At 42.9% G+C, this 21887-nt stretch overlaps 1 protein-coding gene across 1 annotated transcript in view; it reads left to right on the forward strand.

Moving 5' to 3' along the window:
* The window catches only part of HACD3 (3-hydroxyacyl-CoA dehydratase 3), a 69589-nt gene that overhangs the window by 4792 nt on the left and 42910 nt on the right, over positions 1–21887 (forward strand). Inside the window, exons 2-6 of the mRNA XM_073568872.1 lie at positions 15784–15826; positions 15912–15985; positions 16089–16253; positions 17773–17824; positions 19743–19853. Of these exons, the coding sequence (XP_073424973.1) occupies positions 15784–15826; positions 15912–15985; positions 16089–16253; positions 17773–17824; positions 19743–19853 (445 nt within the window). The remainder of the gene's footprint in view (positions 1–15783; positions 15827–15911; positions 15986–16088; positions 16254–17772; positions 17825–19742; positions 19854–21887) is intronic.

Raw genomic sequence — 21887 nt, forward strand, 5'->3', positions numbered from 1 at the left:
TATGTCATACGTTATCCTTCACTTCGTAATCTAAATGTATAGAAACTTGTAGAAGAAGAATTATAACACGACTAATCTAGTCTTAACGAGGTGGGGAGGGAGTGGGGGGAGAGTGTCCTGGGTGTCAATAGAGTAAATAGACGGGAGGTGCTAGAGAGTTTGTTTAGAGACTATAATTGTAGGAGACAGCTACCATGTCAGCCGCTATGCAGATAAAGAGATCATCCCCATAAGCCTGAATCCAGGGGTCCCAGATATTTCGAAAAGCGTCGTGTGAATCAGATCTGATGGCTTCTATTTTCTCGTATAACATTATCAAATTAACCCTTCTCTTCACCTGCGTTATTGATAGCGTACTAGTCTTCCATCTGCTAGCTATGTGGTTCCTCGTTGCCATAGCAATAAAGTCAATAAGACGGCAGGTCCCAGTATTGGCATTGATTGGTCTGTCTCCCAGCAGTAGTACTGACGGCGACAGAGGCAATTTCTTACCCAATATATTGTCAATTAGTTTTACCACATCTTTCCAGAGAGACTTTACTATTGGGCCTGTCCACCATATGTGGGGGGTATCCCCATTATCCGTGCACCCTCTAAAACAACCGCCAGGGACTGAGTGGTAGATATCGTGTAGGAAGCGAGGTACGTAGTGAATCCTATGGAACAGTTTAAGAGATGTTTCAGTGAGTGAAACTTGATTGCTACCCCTCATTATATTCTCGTAACGCCTGTACCACCTTTGAGGTGTGAGGGAGATCTGTAGGTCCCACTGCTCCATAGATTCAGTTTAGAGCCGTCTCTAGGTTGATTAAATATAGAATAGAGTTGGGATGTAAGGCCGTTACCCAGAGGGTCATACTCGTGCGTTGTAGGTTTTATGTTTGGTGAGCCTACTGTTCCAGTCTGAAAGCCTCAGACCTCGGGACTTGATATTTCGCGACAAACTCTCTTGTTTTGACATTTAAAGTGAGTCGATAAATTCTGCAGCCTAGTTAGTTTATTCTGGTGCCACCACGAGTGGTTCCGAAACGTAATTCCTGGCGGAAACATGGGGTTATTAACCTCTTCACGACCGCCCACAGTAGATAAACGTTGGCGCTTGCTGGGCTTTGTGCAGCGCCGACGTTTATCTACTGTCGGCGGTTTTGTGCCCCCCGGGACCCCCACATACCTTCCAACGCGGGGATCCCGGTGCGCAATGCATGCTGGGACCCCCGACGTCATCGAGACCTGATTGGTTCAGGTCCCGATGACGTCAGCGTCACAGCAGCCAATGGGAGCGATCGCTGGGAAAGCTGCCTGTTTCCCGGCGATCTCCCTCATTGTAACGTGGCTTCTCCCTCTGATCTCACTGACAGATGATCAGAGGTGAAGCAGCGTTATTGTGTGACTAGATCGCTGCCTGGCACAGCTGATCGCTGCCTGGCACAGCTGTGCCAGGCAGCGATCTTGTCACACAGTAACGCTGCTTCACCTCTGATCATCTGTCATTGTGAGATCAGAGGAGAAGTGGCGTTATTATGTGCCAGGCAGCGATCTTGTCACATAGTAACGCTGCTTCTCCTCTGATCTCACACTGACAGATGATCAGAGGTGAAGTGGCGTTACTATGAGTCAGATCGCAGTGCAGCGATCTTGTGACAAAAATAAAAAAAAAAGTAAAAAAAAAAAAAATGCAGGGGCTCGGGCTAGGGTTAAGGCCCCGTCACACTAAGCGACTTACCAGCGATCCCGACACCGATATCAAGGTGTCAGGATCGCTAGTAAGTCGCTATGTGATCGCTGGTGAGCTGTCACACAGACAGCTTCACCAGCGATCAGCACAGCGATGCCGAGCGCCCGGCATCGCTGGCCATCCCTGTAAAAAATAGAATCAAAATAAAAAATATAGTTATTCTCACCTTCCGACGTCCCGTTCAGCCATCCTGCCTCTCTCCACGCTCCGGTCCCAGTGATCCTTTGCACGAATGACCGCGAGATGTCACAGTCTCGCGGGATAACAAAGTCTCACGGTCATTCGTGCAAAGGATCACTGGGACCGGAGCGTGGAGAGAGGCAGGATGGCTGAACGGGACATCGGAAGGTGAGAATAACTATATTTTTTATTTTTTTTTTATTATTTTTTACACCTGATCGCTGGTCTCCCGCCTGTCGCACGCAGCGATGTGTGCTGGCCAGCGGGAGACCAGCGACCAAAGAAATGTCCAGAGATTTCTTTCAGCGATACCGGCAGGGGGGCCGCTCGCTGATCGCTGTCACACATAGCGATCTCGCTGGTGAGATCGCTGTTACGTCACAAAAGTTGTGACTCAACAGCGATCTCGCTACCGAGATTGCTTAGTGAGACGGGGCCTTTAGGGTTAGGGCTAGGGTTAGGGCTAGGGTTAGGGCTAGGGTTAGGGCTAGGGTTAGGGCTAGGGCTGGGATTAAGGTTATGGGTGTGTTGGTGTTAGGTTTGTGGTTAGGGTTATGGTTAGGGCTGAGATTAGGGTTAGGGGTGTGTTGGGGTTAGGGTTGGAATTAGAATTGGGGGTTTCCACTGTTTAGGTACATCAGGGGCTCTGTAAATGCAATATGACGCCCGCAGACCATTCCATCAAAGTCTGCATTTCAGAACGTCACTACTTCCCTTCCGAGCCCCACCGTGTGCCCAAACAATAGTTTTCTCCCACATATGGGGTACCAGCGTACTCAGGACTCAGGACAAATTGGACAACAACTCTTAGGGTCCAATTTCTCCTGTTACCCTTGTGAAAATAAAAATTGGGGGCTAAAAGATCATTTTTGTGGAAAAAAAAATGATTTTTTTATTTTCACGCCTCTACATTATAAACTTTAGTGAAACACTTGGGGGTTCAAAGTGCTCACCACACATCTAGATAAGTTCCTTGGGGGGTCTAGTTTCCAAAATGGGGTCACTTGTGGGGGGTTTCCACTGTTTAGGTACATCAGGGGCTCTGCAAAGGCGACATGACACCCACAGACCATTCCATCAAAGTCTGCATTTCAGAACGTCACTACTTCCCTTCCGAGCCCCACCGTGTGCCCAAACAGTAGTTTTCTCCAACATATGGCGTACCAGCGTACTCAGGACAAATTGGACAACAACTCTTAGGGTACGTGCACACGCTGCGGATTCCGCTGCGGATTAATCCGCACGGATTTTGCAAAAACCGCAGATAATCCGCAGGTCCAAAGACCTGCGGATTATCTGCGGTTTTGCCTGCGGTTTGGTCCTGCGGATTCACTATCTCCACAATGGTGGAGATAGGAACCCGCAGCGGTTTCCGCAGAAAGAATTGACATGCAATTCTTTCTGCGGATTCAAAACCGCAGCAAATCCGCGCGGTTTTTTCCGCAGCGTCGGCACAGCGTTTTTTTTTTCCCATTCAAATGAATGGTACTGTACACCGCAGCTAAAACTGCTGTGTGTCCGCAGCGGCCAAAACCGCTGCGGAAACGCAGCGGAATCCGCAGCGTGTGCACACAGCCTTAGGTTCCAATTTCTCCTGTTACCCTTGTGAAAATAAAAATTGGGGGCTAAAAGATCATTTTTGTGGAAAAAAAAATGATTTTTTTATTTTCACGCCTCTACATTATAAACTTGGTGAAACACTTGGGGGTTCAAAGTGCTCACCACACATCTAGATAAGTTCCTTGGGGGGTCTAGTTTCCAAAATGGGGTCACTTGTGGGGGGTTGCCACTGTTTAGGTATATCAGGGGCTCTGCAAACGCGACATGACACCCGCAGACCATTCCATCAAAGTCTGCATTTCAGAACGTCACTACTTCCCTTCCGAGCCCCACCGTGTGCCCAAACAGTAGTTTTCTCCAACATATGGCGTACCAGCGTGCTCAGGACAAATTGGACAACAACTCTTAGGGTCCAATTTCTCCTGTTACCCTTGTGAAAATAAAAATTGGGGGCTAAAAGATCATTTTTGTGGAAAAAAATGATTTTTTTTTATTTTCACGGCTCTACATTATAAACTTTAGTGAAACACTTGGGGGTTCAAAGTGCTCACCACACATCTAGATAAGTCCCTGGGGGGGTCTAATTTCCAAAATGGGGTCACTTGTGGGGGGTTTCCACTGTTTAGGTACATCAGGGGCTCTCCAAATGCGACATGGCATCCGATCTCAATTCCAGCCAATTCTGCATTGAAAAAGTCAAATGGCACTCCTTCCGTTCTGAGCTCTGCCGTGTGCGCAAACAGTGGTTTAGCCCCACATACGGGGTATTGGCGTATTCGGGAGAAATTGCACAAAAAATTTAGTGGTTCATTTTCTCTTTTTACACTTGTGAAAATAAAAAAAAATGGTTTTGAAGTAAAATGTTTGTGAAAAAAAGTTAAATGTTTATTTTTTCCTTCCATATTTCATTCATTCATGTGAAGCACCTGAAGGGTTAATAAACTTCTTGAATGTGGTTTTGAGTACATTGAGAGGTGCAGTTTTTAGAATGGTGTCAATTTTGGGTATTTTCTGTCATATTGACCCCCCAAACTCACTTCAAATGTGAGGTGGTCCCTAAAAAAAATGGTGTTGCAAATTTTGTTGTAAAAATGAGAAATCGCTGGTCAACTTTTAACCCTTATAACTTCCTAAAAAAAAAAATTATGTTTCCAAAATTGTGCAGATGTAAAGTAGACATGTGGGAAATGTTATTTATTAACTATTTTGTGCGATATCACTCTCTGATTTAAGGGCATAAAAATTAAAAGTTTGAAAATTGCAAAATTTTCTAAATTTTTGCCAAATTTTGATTTTTTTAACAAATAAGTGCAGATCATATCTAAAAATTTTTACCACCATCATGAAGTACAATATGTCATGAGAAAACAATGTCAGAATCAGTAGGATCCGTTGAAGCGTTCTAGAGTTATGACCTCATAAAGTGACACTGGTCAGAATTGAAAAAATTGGCCTGGTCACGAAGGCAAAAACAGGCTCGGGTGCGAAGGGGTTAAACAAGTTTATTTTTCATTGCTTTTAATGGTACTGTACAGCACAGCAGAAACTGCTGCGGATCTGCAGGACCAAAACCGCTGCGGGTCTGCAGCAGAATCCACAGCGTGTGCACCAGGGCTGTGGAGTCGGTAAGCCACAGTTGCGACTCCGACTCCTGGATTTTATCAGGCTCCGACTCCGGCTCCGACTCCGACTCCTTCATAAATGGCCAATTCATAACAACAAATTTACTGTTGTAAAATATTAAACATCGTGCTTATTCAGTTTCTCACCATCATATAAGTAATCAGACCACTTAGAGCAAAAACTACATTTATTAGAATACAATTAGAATATAGCAAATAACTTTTATAAACTTTTCTAAACTGTAAGTAAATATGCAATAAACACTTTTATGCAGTTAATAAGGCTGTGTGCACACGGTGCGGTTTCTGCTGCGCTTCCGCAGCGGTTTTGCCGCTGCGGAAACGCAGCAGTTCCGCTGACCAAGTACAGTACAATGAAACCCTATGGGGTTTCAAAAACGCTGTGCTGACGGTGCGTTTTTTTCCGCGCGGTTTTGCTGCGGTTTACAAACCGCAGCATGTCAATTGTTTGTGCGGTTTCCGCAGCGGTTTCATACCTCTACCATAGTAGAGGTGTGAAACCGCAGGGCAAAACCGCAGGTCACTTTACCTGCGGTTTTACCTGCGTTTCCGCGCGGAAAAAACCGCAGCGGAATCCGCAACGTGTGCACATAGCCTAAGAAGAAATCTATAAATTTGTCCTCAGAAAAAGTATTGCCTCTGTCAGATCCTCCTTCATGGATGCCCTCAAATCTGATCTAATTATTTTGAGAGCAGAGAACAACCTCTCTACACTAACTTGTGTTGTGTTGGTGGCAAAGCAGTAACCACTCGGGCAACATCTCTGACAATGTCAGGATACAGAGGAATCGCTTGTTGCACTGTTATTTTGGATGAACGGTCAAATTTCTCAATTTCTTTTAGTGCACATGAAAAATTCTGCTGAAATGTACTGGCTGTGTTCCTTGATGGGGATGATTCTTCTATGCGGGAACGCTTTGCACGGTCCTTGTGATCCAAATATTTTTCGAAATTAAATTCTTCATCAGTTGATGATGAGGGTGAAGATCATAGAATCATAGAATCGTAGAGTTGGAAGGGACCTCCTGGGCCATCTGGTCCAACCCCCTGCTCAAAGCAGGATTCGCTAAATCATCCCAGTCAGATGTCTGTCCAGCCTCTGTTTGAAGACTTCCATTGAAGGAGAACTCACCACTTCTCGTGGCAGCCTGTTCCACTCATTGATCACTCTAACTGTCAAAAAGTTTTTTCTAATATCTAATCTGTGTCTCCTCCCATTCAGTTTCATCCCATTGCTTCTAGTCTTTCCTTGTGCAAATGAGAATAAAGTTGATCCTTCTACAATGTGGCAGGACGACCAAATTCTTCTTGTTCCTCCTGACTGTTCTGCAACCCTTTAATCCTTACTGCTATTTCAAACAGAGCTTCTTTTCCTTTACTTAGCTGTTGATCATCAAGAAGAATCCGATGCATTGGGTCTACATAAACAGCTGCCAAAAGAATGTTATTTTGTAATAGTAGCTCCTCTCTCCGTTTCATTGATGTAGCAATGCCACTTGCAATTAACCCTCCTCTTTGGGACAGGCGAAACATCAGGTTCTTCTACTCCTTTAAGAAAATACCTGGAGTTAAGTCCTCTGCTTGTAATTTTTTAGTCACTGTAAATGGGTGCTCTAGCAATTTTTCCAGCTCAGTCACCTGATTCCACTGTCTTTCATTTAGCGTCAGTTGAGGGTTAGCCATGTCTACAAGAAAGGTTTTCAGTTCAACCAAGCGCTGAATCATTAAGTAAGTACTGCCCCATCGTGTGGCTTGATCAATAATTGCCCCTTTTCCAGCACGTCTCTTCAAAATTGAGTCAACTTTAGGGGTTCTGGCAACAGTAGCCAATTTTCTCACCTTGCCAATCAGTGCAGCAGCATGTCCTTCTTGCAGACTGTCTCTTATAGCCAGCTGTAGCGTATGCACAACACAGCGCATGTGATGAATGAAAGAACATATTGACACAGTTTAAACAAGATCATCTAAACTATCATGTGCTGTTCATCTGAAGCAACTTCAGTTTGCTCCTCAGTTACAATACTGTGTTCCTCTATTTCAAACATTTCTGTGTCTGTGGACCCAGAATGTTCTTCTAGCTGCTGGTCACCATCATTACTCTCATTCATTAGCTTAATAGTACTTATCATATTTGAAGCATTGTCAGTTACGACAGAAAGAACTTGCTCTTTTTTAAGTTCATAGTCTTGCAGAACCTTTTCCACCAAGACCTGGAGAAACTCACTGGTGTGATGAGCTTTGGTGTCTTTTACTGCCAATGTCTTGGTAACTATTTCATTTTTGTCACAAACAAATCGGACATTGATGGCAAAATAGTTCACTCTGTGACGTGTGCAGGCATCCATTTTAAGAAACAGAAAGCGTCCCTTGAGAGTTTTTTTAAGTTCTTCCTTTTGTTTAAAAGCTTCTTCGATTACTAATTTTCTAATACTCTCTCTCTCCAGAGAAACACCAAGCTTGCGGGCCATTTCCCCATTCAGACACATAAAAGCTGGTTGTGAAAATAATGAAATAGGCACACTATCCTTTACAACAAGCTCTATGATCTGTTTATTAAATGTATCTACTGTCATTGTCACAGTAACTTTGTCACTGACAAAATATCTTGCAACTGATGGCTGCAAAGTTCTCTGCTCCTTTGTTTGGCTGGAAGAGCTGGGCACTGGTTCATTGGTTTGGATGCAGTCTTTCTCATCCACTGCTTTCAGTACTTCTGGATGAAAGCGCTGTAAATGTCTCTTTAGATTAGAAGCTCTGGTAGGAGCAGTTTTATCTTTGCCTGAATATGCACTCATCTTGGCTTCACAGCATTTGTTTTCGTCTGGATCATTTGTCATACACTGACAGACATAATGTTTTCTATCTTGAGTGATGGTGAAATGTTCAAATACAGCTGATTTAATGTGATGCTTCTTTGACATTCTCAGGTTTTTAATTCTGCATTCACAATCCAAATGACAATTGTTTTTCCTAAAAACAATTGTACAAAATTATTGCCAGGTTGTACAACTGATATAGTGGTCAGTAATACTGTTATTATTCCTCATGTATTCACAGTTAACTGATGCAAAGTTTGTTGAAAGGATAATACTTCTTACAGTCTTCCTCTTCTGAGTAGCAGGCAGCTGTGAGATGCTTGGAAGACGCACACCTAGTATGATCTAGTCTAGAGGAGGAGCTTTACTACTAAGAATTTGCAACACATTTTCACTTTCAGTTTCATACATTGTAAGTAGGGGGGTTGGGGCACCATGAGGTTAACCAAGTATAAAATTAGATAAGGGCAGTGGAGAACAGTGACACACAAGAAGTAAGAAATGTCTCTATCTCCAGAAGAACTGCTTATCACTGTTGTTCATAGTTTGATAGAACATATATATTTGAGTAACATTTATAAAATTCATATGAAAGTTCAATTATGAAATATTAATACATTTTTTTTAAGCTGGAGTCGGTACATTTATACCGACTCCGACTCCAACCAAAACTAACTCCGACTCCACGACTCCGACTCCACAGCCCTGGTGTGCACACCCTAAAGGAACATGATTCTGGAGAGAGAGATTTTGTGCCAGAACGGGTTTTGGGGTTAAATTTCATGAAAGGAAATCCTTCCGGGCATGCTCAGTTTAAAGAAATGGACTGCGTCAACGGATTCCGTCATGTGACGGATGGGGACGGATTCATTGCCCATAGGCGTCCATTCTACCAGAGAACGGACGCAGACAAATCCCTCACTGTCCGCCTTTTTGCAGCTGACAAAAACGCTCCTATGGACGTTTTTTTTTTCCTGACGGACCCAAATTTTATGACGGATCCGCCGCACAACGGACGCAACGGAAGGCCACCCGTCACAATCCGCCGCCAATACAAGTCTATGGGGAAAAAAACAGATCCGCCAGGTAAATCCGTCAGATCCGTTTTTTTACCCAAGCGGCGGACTGTGACTGACGCCTGCAACAGAAGTGGGAAACAGGCCTTACTGAGCTGTGTATAACCAACTCACACCACTGACTGGCAGGTTTCTGTGTACATTGTATAGTGGCAGAAAGCTGCTAATCAGTGCTTGGGGTGTGGATTGACTAGGAGGCACAGGACAGCTTGTCCTGTGATGATCATCTCCTGCTGATAAAACATTGTCTTGAAACGGAAAAACACAGCCCACAAAGTGACACATCCCTGTAGTCAGGGACTCTGCTGCTACATTATAGTGCAGGCAAAAAACTGCTGACGGATTCCCTTTTAAGCACTTTTGATCTTGGGATGCTGCGGTTTTGAGAACCACGCTGCAAAAGCCCATCAATTAACAGGACTTTTAAGGGGTTTACAACATATCAAAAAATGCTTAAAATGTTAGTTACACTTTAACTGTTACTCTCTTTTGCAACTAGTTCTGTAAAACAGGAAGCCAGGGATAATCCTGTTCACTGATCAGGTTACATGTCCGTTCTATGGTGGGACTGTGTTTTCTGTTCCATGGTGGCTTTCAGGCCCTAGGAGCAGCTGCAATGGGATTAATGTTCCTCTGGTCATTGTTCCTCACTGTAATCGAACACTTGTGAATCAGTGTAATTATCTGAGATCTGCGTGTGAGTAGGGTCTATGTTAGCAGTTTACAGACAGAATGTCCTCCTTAAGGCGGCGTGCACACAGAGAACACCGGCAGTGTTTTTTCCTGGAGCGTCTGGCATCTCTCTGGTTGATTTTGCGGTAAAGCAAGAAAGTGGTAAAAGAAAGCTCATGTTACTTCTTTGAAGCAGAATCAACTCCAAACTCGGCACTTTCCAATCAAAATGCTTCAAGAAGCGCTTTGGGAAAAGGCAAGCTCTCACAACAGCTCCCTAAGGCTATGTACACACAGCGTCTTTTAGACGCCAACGCATCTGCCAAGTTTTTCCAAGTAATGCTTCAGGAAAACATGTTGTGCACACAGAATCTTTTTGACAAATTTTCAGAGCACAGTTTTTGAGGAGTTTTTGCATTTTTAAGGAGTATTCGAAAAGTTTCCATTCAGTTTCTGCTCCAGAAACTCTTCAAAAATGTATGTACACATTGAGGTTTTTTATGAGTTTTTTTGAGCAGAAACATCCAAGTTCTTGAGGAGTTTTCAGATCTCGAGCGTTTCCGCTCCAAAAACTTTTCAAAAAACGGTTTGCACATAAGCTTAAAAAAAGAAGCATTTCATAAAGCAGTTTCTATTGGACAGACTCGTCAACCTGATTATCGACTTCCTCGATGAGGTGGTGTGTTTTATCTACCTGAATGAGAGAGGGGAAAAACAAAAAAAACTGAACTGGAGTAGACTGGAATGACATGCATGATGTAAAATCATGTTCACACTGGCCATAAAAGCAAGCAAAACCAAAGGAAAAAACAATGTGTATATACCCTAATGAAAATAAATAAGTAAAAAAGCAAGTGCATTATATAACATAGGGTACTTGGTAAACACTGTTTTGATCAAAAAAGTATAAAGTTGTCCCACCACGGCAAGGTGTACCCATTTGAGACAGTAACTATACTAACGGTTAAAACCTACCTAGTTTTTTCCTTTGGTTTTGCTGAATGAGAGAGGGGGCAAAAATGACATAGAGGCCTCAAGATTGTGCAAAAATGTAGTTTACGTTCGTGGTGTAAACGGTATATTTCCCACTCTTTATGAGGCTGTGTGCACACAGTGCGTTTTTGATGCATTTCCACAACGTCTTTCCCCGCACAGAAATGGGGCAAAATACTATTGAGTCAGTCAAATCCGCCGCAAAAACGTTTTTGTTTGCGTGTTACAGTCTTCCTTTGCTGTTTCCCACGCTGTCAATTGTGTGACAGCGTGGGAAACACCAGCGCGGTGGTTCCTATTAGCAGTAAGACCATCCGTCAGAGCGCTGCAGGGTCATGCTGTCAGATGTAGGCTTGACCCCGCAGCTGTGACTGTGACCTGCGGTAAAAAGCTTACCACTGGTCAGCAGGTGTGGGCTGATGAGAGACTATTCCTCCCATCAGCCTACGTCTGCTGTCACTGATAACAGTGATGGCAGGAGCCACTGATGGGAGACGTAGTCTCTCGTCAGCCAGCGCCTGTGCTCACGCTTAAAAAAAAAAAAAAAGTCAATAATTGCATACATATTCAAATAAAAAACACATTATACTCGCCTCTCACCAAATCCCCGACGCCCTTGTCTCCTATAAAAAAATGTAAGATGATAAACCACCATATACTCACCTGTCCGTAATCCCGAGTGTCCCATGGCGAACTCACTTGTAGAACACTCACATCGGGAGATGTGACCGCTTTAAAAAAAAAAAAAAAAAGACTAAAAACTATTGTGAAATCAGAGTTTCTGTATGCTGGGCTGAATCTGCTGAGCCAGGGGTCACCATCCCCCACACCTGCCCGCTGCTGTCCCTGAGCTCTGGCTTGTGTTATTCCGGGTGAAAAGTTCACTAATTTAGGCAAAAATGCAAATAAGACTTTACCTTATTGATACTTTGGGCTGTGAATCTTGTGCAACTCAGTGATCAAATCAGTCTTTATATATATATATATATATACAGTGGGGAAAAAAAGTATTTAGTCAGTCAGCAATAGTGCAAGTTCCACCACTTAAAAAGATGAGAGGCATCTGTAATTTACATCATAGGTAGACCTCAACTATGGGAGACAAACTGAGAAAAAAAAATCCAGAAAATCACATTGTCTGTTTTTTTTTCATTTTATTTGCATATTATGGTGGAAAATAAGTATTTGGTCAGAAACAAAATTTCATCTCAATACTTTGTGATATATCCTTTGTTGGCAATGACAGAGGTCAAACGTTTTCTGTAAGTCTTCACAAGGTTGCCACACACTGTTGTTGGTATGTTGGCCCATTCCTCCATGCAGATCTCTAGAGCAGTGATGTTTTTGGCTTTTCGCTTGGCAACACGGACTTTCAACTCCCTCCAAAGGTTTTCTATAGGGTTGAGATCTGGAGACTGGCTAGGCCACTCCAGGACCTTGAAATGCTTCTTACGAAGCCACTCCTTCGTTGCCCTGGCGGTGTGCTTTGGATCATTGTCATGTTGAAAGACCCAGCCACGTTTCATCTTCAATGCCCTTGCTGATGGAAGGAGGTTTGCACTCAAAATCTCACGATACATAGCCCCATTCATTCTTTCATGTACCCGGATCAGTCGTCCTGGCCCCTTTGCAGAGAAACAGCCCCAAAGCATGATGTTTCCACCACCATGCTTTACAGTAGGTATGGTGTTTGATGGATGCAACTCGGTATTCTTTTTCCTCCAAACACGACAAGTTGTGTTTCTACCAAACAGTTCCAGTTTGGTTTCATCAGACCATAGGACATTCTCCCAAAACTCCTCTGGATCATCCAAATGCTCTCTAGCAAACTTCAGACGGGCCCGGACATGTACAGGCTTAAGCAGTGGGACACGTCTGGCACTGCAGGATCTGAGTCCATGGTGGCGTAGTGTGTTACTTATGGTAGGCCTTGTTACATTGGTCCCAGCTTTCTGCAGTTCATTCACTAGGTCCCCCCGCGTGGTTCTGGGATTTTTGCTCACCGTTCTTGTGATCATTCTGACCCCACGGGGTGGGATTTTGCGTGGAGCACCAGATCGAGGGAGATTATCAGTGGTCTTGTATGTCTTCCATTTTCTAATTATTGCTCCCACAGTTGATTTCTTCACTCCAAGCTGGTTGGCTATTGCAGATTCAGTCTTCCCAGCCTGGTGCAGGGCTACAATTTTGTTTCTGGTGTCCTTTGACAGCTCTTTGGTCTTCACCATAGTGGAGTTTGGAGTCAGACTGTTTGAGGGTGTGCACAGGTGTCTTTTTATACTGATAACAAGTTTAAACAGGTGCCATTACTACAGGTAATGAGTGGAGGAAAGAGGAGACTCTTAAAGAAGAAGTTACAGGTCTGTGAGAGCCAGAAATCTTGATTGCTTGTTTCTGACCAAATACTTATTTTCCACCATAATATGCAAATAAAATGAAAAAAAAACAGACAATGTGATTTTCTGGATTTTTTTTTTCTCAGTTTGTCTCCCATAGTTGAGGTCTACCTATGATGTAAATTACAGACGCCTCTCATCTTTTTAAGTGGTGGAACTTGCACTATTGCTGACTGACTAAATACTTTTTTTCCCCACTGTATATATATATTTCCCTACGGGAACGTGAGACCTTCCCCCTAAGAGGCACTCTAAGGATTACAATTTTGTCTATCATTGCTCGTTTGGGCAGTAGGGGAACGTTGACACACAAAAACTACTATGCAATTTAATTTTTTTTTTTTTTTTCAAAAGGTAATGCCAAGATATCATTTTACTCAGTTTCCTATGATCTACATACCCATATAGACGTCTTAGGAGGGTGGATCTTACTGACAGATTCCCTTTAAGGGACCTTCAATCAAATGAGGAAAATGGGCACAGATCAGTTATGTAAAGCCCATACTCTATTTCTTCATTTTTTGGCAATATGATTACATGCCACGGACTACCAACAGTGCAGCTGGACCAGGGTCCAGCAAATGTTTTTGCTCAACGCTAGTACAGAGCATTCAGGTTATATCACATTTAATAGGGGCTTTTACCCCTTTTGTCAGTGTGGGAGGAGATGTTATAAACTGCTTACCCCATGAGAGGGCAAAGTTGCCAGTTAATGGGCAATGTTAATCGCATGTTGTAGTTTGTCCAAGTTCCAAGAGGCTAAAACTGTATCTGTGAAGCACAAAGAGATAGTGGTGTAATTTCTCCAACTACAGCATGTCCTCAAAACTGTGTCCACTGCAGTACCTCTTAAATTACCTTGTGTATCTGCTGCTGCATTACCTCTTGCATTACCTTGTATGTCTGCTGCTGCGTTACCTCTTACATTATCTTGTATGTCTGCTGCGTTACCGCTTGCATTACCTTGTATGTCTGCTGCTGCGTTACCTCTTACATTACCTCTTACATTACCTTGTATGTCTTCTGCTGCATTACCTCTTACATTACCTTGTATGTCTGCTGCTGCATTACCGCTTACATTACCTTGTGTATCTGCTGCTGCTTTACCTCTTGCATTACCTTGTATGTCTGCTGCTGTAGTACCGCTTAGGCTGAGTTCACACGTGGCGTTTTTTTCGCGTTTCTGCGGCGGTTTTAACCGCGTGATTTTGCAGCGAAAATGCGAAAAATAAGCATCCCATGCATTCCTATGGGATTCCGCAATGCTGTGCTAATGCTGCAGTTTTTACCGCGGCGGAATCGCTTTTGCGGTAAAAACCGCAGCATGCTCATTAATTTGCGGAATCGCGGCGATCCCGCACCCATAGGAATGCATTGTTCCGCTTATTTCCCGCATGTGGCTGTGCACACCATGCGGAAAGTAAGCAGAACATTTGTGGATGGTACCCACGGCCTGGAGGAGAGGAGACTGTCCTCCGGGCTTTGGGTACCATATCCCTGTAAAAAATAGAACTTAAAAATAAAAAATAGTGTTATTCTCACCCTCCGACGTCCCGCGCATCCGTTCCCAGTAATCCTTTGCGAAAATGCTCGCGATGACTACTGATGCTGCATAGGCGGCCTCAGTAGTAAAAAGTTGGTCACACTCGTCAAACACTATGTTTGACGAGTGTGACCAACCTGTCAATCAGTTCTCCAAGCGATGCTACAGATCGCTTGGAAAACGCTAGCATTCTGCAAGCTAAATACGCTTGCAAAATGCTAGTTTTTCCGCGGGAAAATCGCGGGAATTTAAAATGCGATTTTCCCGCGGACTGGAATTCCGGAATTCTCGCGGTAATTTCCGCGAGAGTTCCGGTACGTGTGCACTTAGCCTTACATTACCTAGTGTACCTGCTGCTGCGTTACCTCTTACATTATCTTGTATGTCTGCTGCTGCATTACCGCATACATTACCTTGTGTATCTGCTGCTGCATTACCTCTTGCATTACCTTGTATGTCTGCTGCTGTAGTACCTCTTACATTACCTTCTATGTCTGCTGCTGCATTACCTCTTACTGTACCTTGTATGTCTGCTGCTGCGTTACCTCTTACATTACTTTGTATGTCTGCTGCTGCATTACCTCTTACTATACCTTGTGTGTCTGATAACAGATGCTTTTCCCCTTCCACAAGTTAAGTTCACTGCTGAAACCTTAAACCAGGTGATGTCACAACACAGATGGTGGAGGTCCTGCTATTATAGATGGAGACACTAGAAAGAAAATACCTTCATGAATACTATGGTCAGAAGTCTTGAGTATGAAGCAGGACTGAATTCATCCCCTAATCCTGGGTCATTTATTACTGACTCAATAGTACATGGAGCTTATTCAATAGAACTGATGTCCCTTCATGGAAAATCTGCAGCAGCAAAAAAAAAAAAAAAAATTACCCAAACTCGTGCATGATTTTTTAGCAGATTTCATTGGAAACGTGCAGCTATGCTGTCCAAATTTACAGCACAAATTGACATGGTATAAATTAACAGTTTGCGTCACAAGTCAGTATATGCTGTCGCTTTTGTTTTATTTTGTAAAGTTTTCCTTGATGTCTGTGATTTTATTGGGCTCCAACATGTATCAGCCACTATTTCATTTGTGTGGATTTCTAAAATATATTTTGTATTGTTGACACAGTTTACTGACCAAATGGATGTGTTTGTCTTGCAGAGCCCAGACATCGGCATTACCAACAATGTTCTGCGCTTTAAGGGTGAGGACCAGAAATGTTATTTAAAAACTTTTAGGTTTTTCGCTCCAAAAGTGTTATATATAACGTTATATATTTTTTTCTTAAGCCTTGGGGCATGGCGCTAAAGGGGTGAACACATATGAGTTTGCACTGGATTTCCTCGAACCTGTAAAGACAAAGGTAAGTCCTGTCCTCTTCCAATACGTGCCCTCTGTGATCCTCAGGAGCGTAACTTCCATTTACCATAACATCTTGTCTTTCGCCATGATTGGAAACTGGCCAGGTTGTGCAGCGATCCACTCAGCGCCATGTAAGTCTAATTGTGAAGAAGAGTGAAAGCCACTGGTGGCCCCGCTTGACCAAGCAGGAACGCAAACCATTGTTCCTGTCTCCAGACTTTGACCGCTGGCTGGACGAATCTGATGCAGAGATGGAGCTCAGGGAGAAGGTAGGAAAAGTGTTTGGGCTTCTATCTCCCATTACTAGAGAAATAGTATACACTGCTCAAGCACATAAATCACACAACGGATCTCAGTGAACAAAGCATTTAAGCTGAAAATCTGAACTGATATGTGGGATTTGTTGCGATGCAGAAAAGGCCAAAATCGTCAACCGAGAGCTGGTTCCAAATCAACACGAACATTTATAAAATTGTAATTACAAGTGAAGCCAGTATGCGTGAATTCCATCAGATTACCCTGACTCTGTGGTGTGTATGGCCCCCACGTGCCTGCATGCCATTCCGACAACATTCAAGCTTGTTCCTGACGAGACGGCAGATGGTGTCCTTGGGATCTCCTCCTAAACGTTGATCAGGGCATCCATGAGCTCCTGTACTGTCTGTGTGGCTAAGTGACAGCGTCTTATGCACTGATACATAATGTCCCAAAGGTTCTCAACTGGATTCAGATATGCAGAACATGGAGGCAAGTCAATGGCATCAGTGTCTTCATCATCCTGGAACTGGCTACTTGAAGCTGGAGATAGTACTTTACCAGGTGGATCTCAGGGCCCACTTTACCAGTGTAAAGTATTTCAATGGCTTCGGGTCCTAACAGTAATTGTGGGACAGTTGGATATCGTGTGGAAGTTTTTAGAACCCTTCAAGGATGTGTCTAGTCAGAACATTACTTATCCTCCCTCATACCTGTGGATGATGTCTCGTGCAGCATAATGTTCACCACAACGTCTCTAGGCTCTTCCACCTGTTGCTCTCAAATATGAAAACAATATGGTGCCAATGACAAACCTGCCAATTCTGATGTTCACTGCCAACCAAAATGCACAGTGGTGGACTGTGAGCACAGGTCCCATTACAGGCTGTTGGGCCCTCATGCCACCTTCATGGGGTCTGTTGGGTCAGAAACATGCACCCCAATAGCCTGCAAGAGGTAATTTTGTAGGGCTCTGGCAGTGCTCCTCCTGTTCCAATTATTGTCACTCTCATTTGCACCAAAGCAGGTGACCTTGATCCAGAATTATTCTTCCTGACTGGACAGATTGATATCCCTGATATTTCATTGACTTTGAGTTATACTGGGATGTGGACGGGTTCCTTAAATTTTTTGAGCAGTGTACACTATATACACCCATATATTATTTCATATGTATGATTCCTAATTTAGTACAATTATTAATATCTTACATTTATGATGGTTTTGTGGGAAAAGGCTAATAAGAGATAAATACTGTGTATGAGCTAGAGTAGTTCTCGCAGACCCTGATGAGTCACGTATTGCATTATGATCCATTTTTTTAAATGGCCACTTATAGTATTAAATCATCCTTTAGTGGTCTCTGCAGCTGGCAGTAATTCCTGATTTTACTAGTTGGTCTCGAGACAGGTCCATATCGTAAGTTTGATAAATGGCAAATGCTTACAATGGAGTGATTGACGTCCAATTCTATATAGTCTGAGAAGCAGGATCAGCCATAAGGTTTATTTCTGCTTTGCCTTTATCTTCCAGGAAGAAGAGAGAATATCAAAAATCAGAACAGAATCTCGAGTCCGAGAAGATCGTAAGTTCTGAAGGAGTCAATGTAAATCTTTAGCCACCGTCACTTCCTAAGAAAAAATGAGGAAAAATTCCAGCTCCTAAAATTCCAGAATTTATTTAAAAAATTAATGAAAAATGAAAATAAAAAAAAAGTAAAATTATGGGTTATCAAAAATTCTGTAGCATGAATGACCTATAAACATAAATCTGAGGAATAATTGCTATATCTAGATAAATGAAATTCTAAAGCATGGATAGCAATATCACGTGGGATCGAAGTATATAATCGCAACTTAGCCTAGAGAAATCTTTTAGCCATACAAGATTAGCAAACGGAGAACATCCAGAGAATCCTTCAAAAGATCATGGGTTGTCTGAGAAAAAGGTTGTAGTAATGGGTCCAACCACTTGCTCAAATGTTCTGTAATGGACCCAGTCTCCTAGAAGGCGGATTAGTTGTAAAATGGGTAAGATCGGGTGTTGCACCATTAAATCTTCCTTTTGAGGAATATGGTGAGGATTCCTAGAGAAAAGTCTCCAGTGATACTTCTCAGGTTCTGAGGTTTTTTTTTATGTAGATTTATCATCTAGCATGGAGACATCAGGAATCACCTCTTGACAGGAGAGGAGTTCTGGATTTACAACCCTGGCACTTGTTATCTGGAGGGCGTAAATGTGCAGAAGGGGATTATGTTCCATTATTGATTAGGCATAATATTTTGAATCCTGGTTTATTGACAAGACATACCGTATGTTTCCTCTTTTGCTTCTTTCTACATGTATATGTGTGTATAATATATATATATATATATATATATATATATATATATATATACATACATACACACATAATATTATTTTTCATGTTTTCTTTATTCATTTATTTCCATGATGTCGATGGGCTTCTCTTGCCACTGACATGTTTTTAACATGTGACCTACATGGACAACTCCATTGCTCACTCCTTTGTATATAGGTCTTTTGGTTCTCACTTTCATAGAGCTTAGACAAAGAACGCCTGTATGCGTTGGAAACGCGTTGTCCCTCACATGTGTTGATTTAAGTTTTTAAGTTTTTGAAATACATTTTTGAATTTTTCCTCGTTTTTTTTCTTGCAAACACGTGTAGTCACACTGTTTTCCTGCACTTGCACTCCTCAGACCCATGGGTGATCTTGTTTCTACAACCTTTTTCACTGTCACTTCCCCCCTGCCAACCTCTTGCTGGAAGTTCTGGTGAAGAGAAAATGATCGCTGCTCCAGATGCTGGCAGGAAATGGGAAATCAGATCCGGTAGTCTTCCTTTCCTGTTCTGTTGGCTGACCCTCCATATAGCTGTATGAAAGGAAACCGGCAGATAGAGATGTGACCTCTGAACTTATTGGGAATCTGTCACCAGGTTCTTGCTATCCCATCTTGAGCTGCATGATGTAGTGGCAGAGACCCTGATTCCAGTGATGTCAATTACTGTGCTACTTGCTGCAGTTTTGATAATGACTTGTTTCTTTCCAGCTGATCTTTCAGTTCTCTGAATGTTGAACTCTGTATAATTCTGCCCACTCCACAGGTTGCCAGCTTACTGCCTATGCACAGTGTGCAAAGAACCTGGTCTGAGCAGGGTTGCACAAAGCTCGTGAATATTGAGGACTACACGGCAGCAGGTTTACTAGTCCTCTGGTGGTGATCTGCTGATTTAAAAAAAAAAAAAAAGTCAGTTTTATCAGAACTACATCAGGAAGTGACACATCTCTGGAATCAGGGTATCTGCATTATGCTGCTCTCAAATTAGGTGGCAAAAATCTGGTGACAAATTCCCTTTACTCCCAAAGACAAAGCAAGGACGCGTGATGTCTGCTGCTTGGGAGAATACTTTCTTTTCTCCCTTACGATCTGTCCATTGTATTGTATTTTTATAATCTGTTCTTATTTTTTTCTCGCCAGCTTTCCTCTATTTGAAGCGTGGATACCTGTTCATGTATAACCTTGTCCAGTTCCTGGGGTTCTCCTGGATATTTGTCAATATGACTGTCCGACTCTTCATTTTGGGAAAAGGTGGGCAAACATCGGCGTTACACTCTCCAATCACTGATATAAACAATCTTACAGCCCCTCCACTCCCATAAGGGACCCCTAAACCTACGATAGGAAGGTTGGTAGAGAGCAGCTTATACTAATGCTGACCATAGGTAGGGGACTTGTCAGCTGGTCCTAATCAAAGACAGGTGGGCACCACCCAAAATCCTCAAAAAGGAGGTCTAGCAGAGCAGATATGAGATGGGGCAGAATGCCACGTCCCTTATTCCAGACATGATTGGTCTATTTATATTTTTATTATTTTTCCTATCACAAGGATCAATGTTACTTGAATTATTTCCTTGTATTTTACCAAATGTTTACTCCTGGTAGGTTTGCATTGGCATTTTATATTCTGTCATTAATTATGCTTTCTTCTAAATATTTTGTGACAGCAGTAATTTTTCTTCTGGATATAAAGGACATGGTTAAGACCTGACCAGGTTTGCTGTATACTCTATGAATACGCTATAGGTAGTTTTTATATTTTTGTTTGCTATGTTTCTTTTTTGTTTATACAGTATAATAATGATAACGTTGCCTTCGTTTCTTTTGGATGTGTAATGTCACTGTGCAGACACTTGTCAGCTGATCGCATTGATTTCGTCTACTGATAGATTTAAGCGTCTGACCATACTGATGATCTGAGATTGGCGGTGTAACTGATACTACTCCCACCGCAGGGGCAAGAGGTGGAGTAAAGGAGATTTGTCATGTCTGCAGCCAGCATATAATGGGTACCACTATTAGATATAGGGGTGCAGCAAGTTTTAAAAAGCCTCAGACTAATTGAAGTGAATAAAGTAACACACTCTAACTAGTTCACAACACCAAAATATTTTTATTTTTTGCACAAAGTTTTAAAATGAAAAACAGCCACCAGGTAATGCTAAATTGGAGCACTATACAGCAAGGCACAATGGCTTTCACAGTGAATAGAAGTCCTGAGGATTTTCACTTATGGCGGGCTTTAACTCAAAAAGTCCATTCATTTGCTGTCTGGATGCGTAAAGTCCTTTGTGAGAGGGTCTCCTGGTAAATCCTGTATGTTTAGCTGGTGGTACACAGGGTGCTCTGAAAACCACAAAGCACGTACTAGAGAGCCATATCCTGATTAGGGAGGCCTGAGGTCCTTTGAAATGCGTAGGTTTCTTGGCCGTCACACGCCATTCAAGTACATGCTGACCCCTCTACCAGCAGCTTATCTACATAATCTGTACTCATACGGGGCGTACAGTGAGCACCGGTGTGTTTTTATTAGTTCTTGAATTTTAAAATGACTGTATCTTGGACGGCCGCCAAATAAGTGTTGTCTCTGTTCTACAAATAGCAAGATATCTGCTCAAAAAGGGCCCTAATCTATTTATATAATTGCCTTGTAATGTTTTCATTTCCTGTTCTGTCCAGATGTCACCGTATCCCAGAATTCCAAGGGGAGGACGTTCACAGACCGCCATATTGGGACACCCAAGTGATGGGTGTCTCAATATGGAAACTGCTGCTGGTACCAACCTATTGCGCGGTACCACTGTCATAACACACACACTCTGTACGCCGTACACACCACACACACTCATTCTCACACACTCACACTCAGTCACACTCACTCACATTCACACTATCACACTCAGTCACACACACTCACATTCACACACACTCACACTCTCCCACACACTTTCACACACACTCTCACACACACATACTCTCACACACTCTCCCACACACTCACTCACACTCAGACTCACACACACTCATGCAGCCTCTTGCGCAGTACCACCAGCGGAACACCGTCGCACTGCACCTGTGCGAATTCCGTGCTGGCGCAGTGAATCATACAGCTTATCCCGGCGACAGATGCGCGACGTGTCTACAGGCAGAGGAATCCGGTCACATTAAAGGGGTTTTCCCACGAACGAAAGTTCATTTTAAAGATTGTGTCTGACTGTGTACGGAGCACACCACAGCTCCTGGGCAGGGGAGGAAGCAAAAGACTATACTGACATTACAGCAGGA

This window comes from Dendrobates tinctorius, unplaced genomic scaffold, assembly GCF_039654945.1.
Source record: "Dendrobates tinctorius isolate UK_male_01 unplaced genomic scaffold, ASM3965494v1 ptg000022l, whole genome shotgun sequence".
Classification (NCBI taxonomy): domain Eukaryota; kingdom Metazoa; phylum Chordata; class Amphibia; order Anura; family Dendrobatidae; genus Dendrobates; species Dendrobates tinctorius.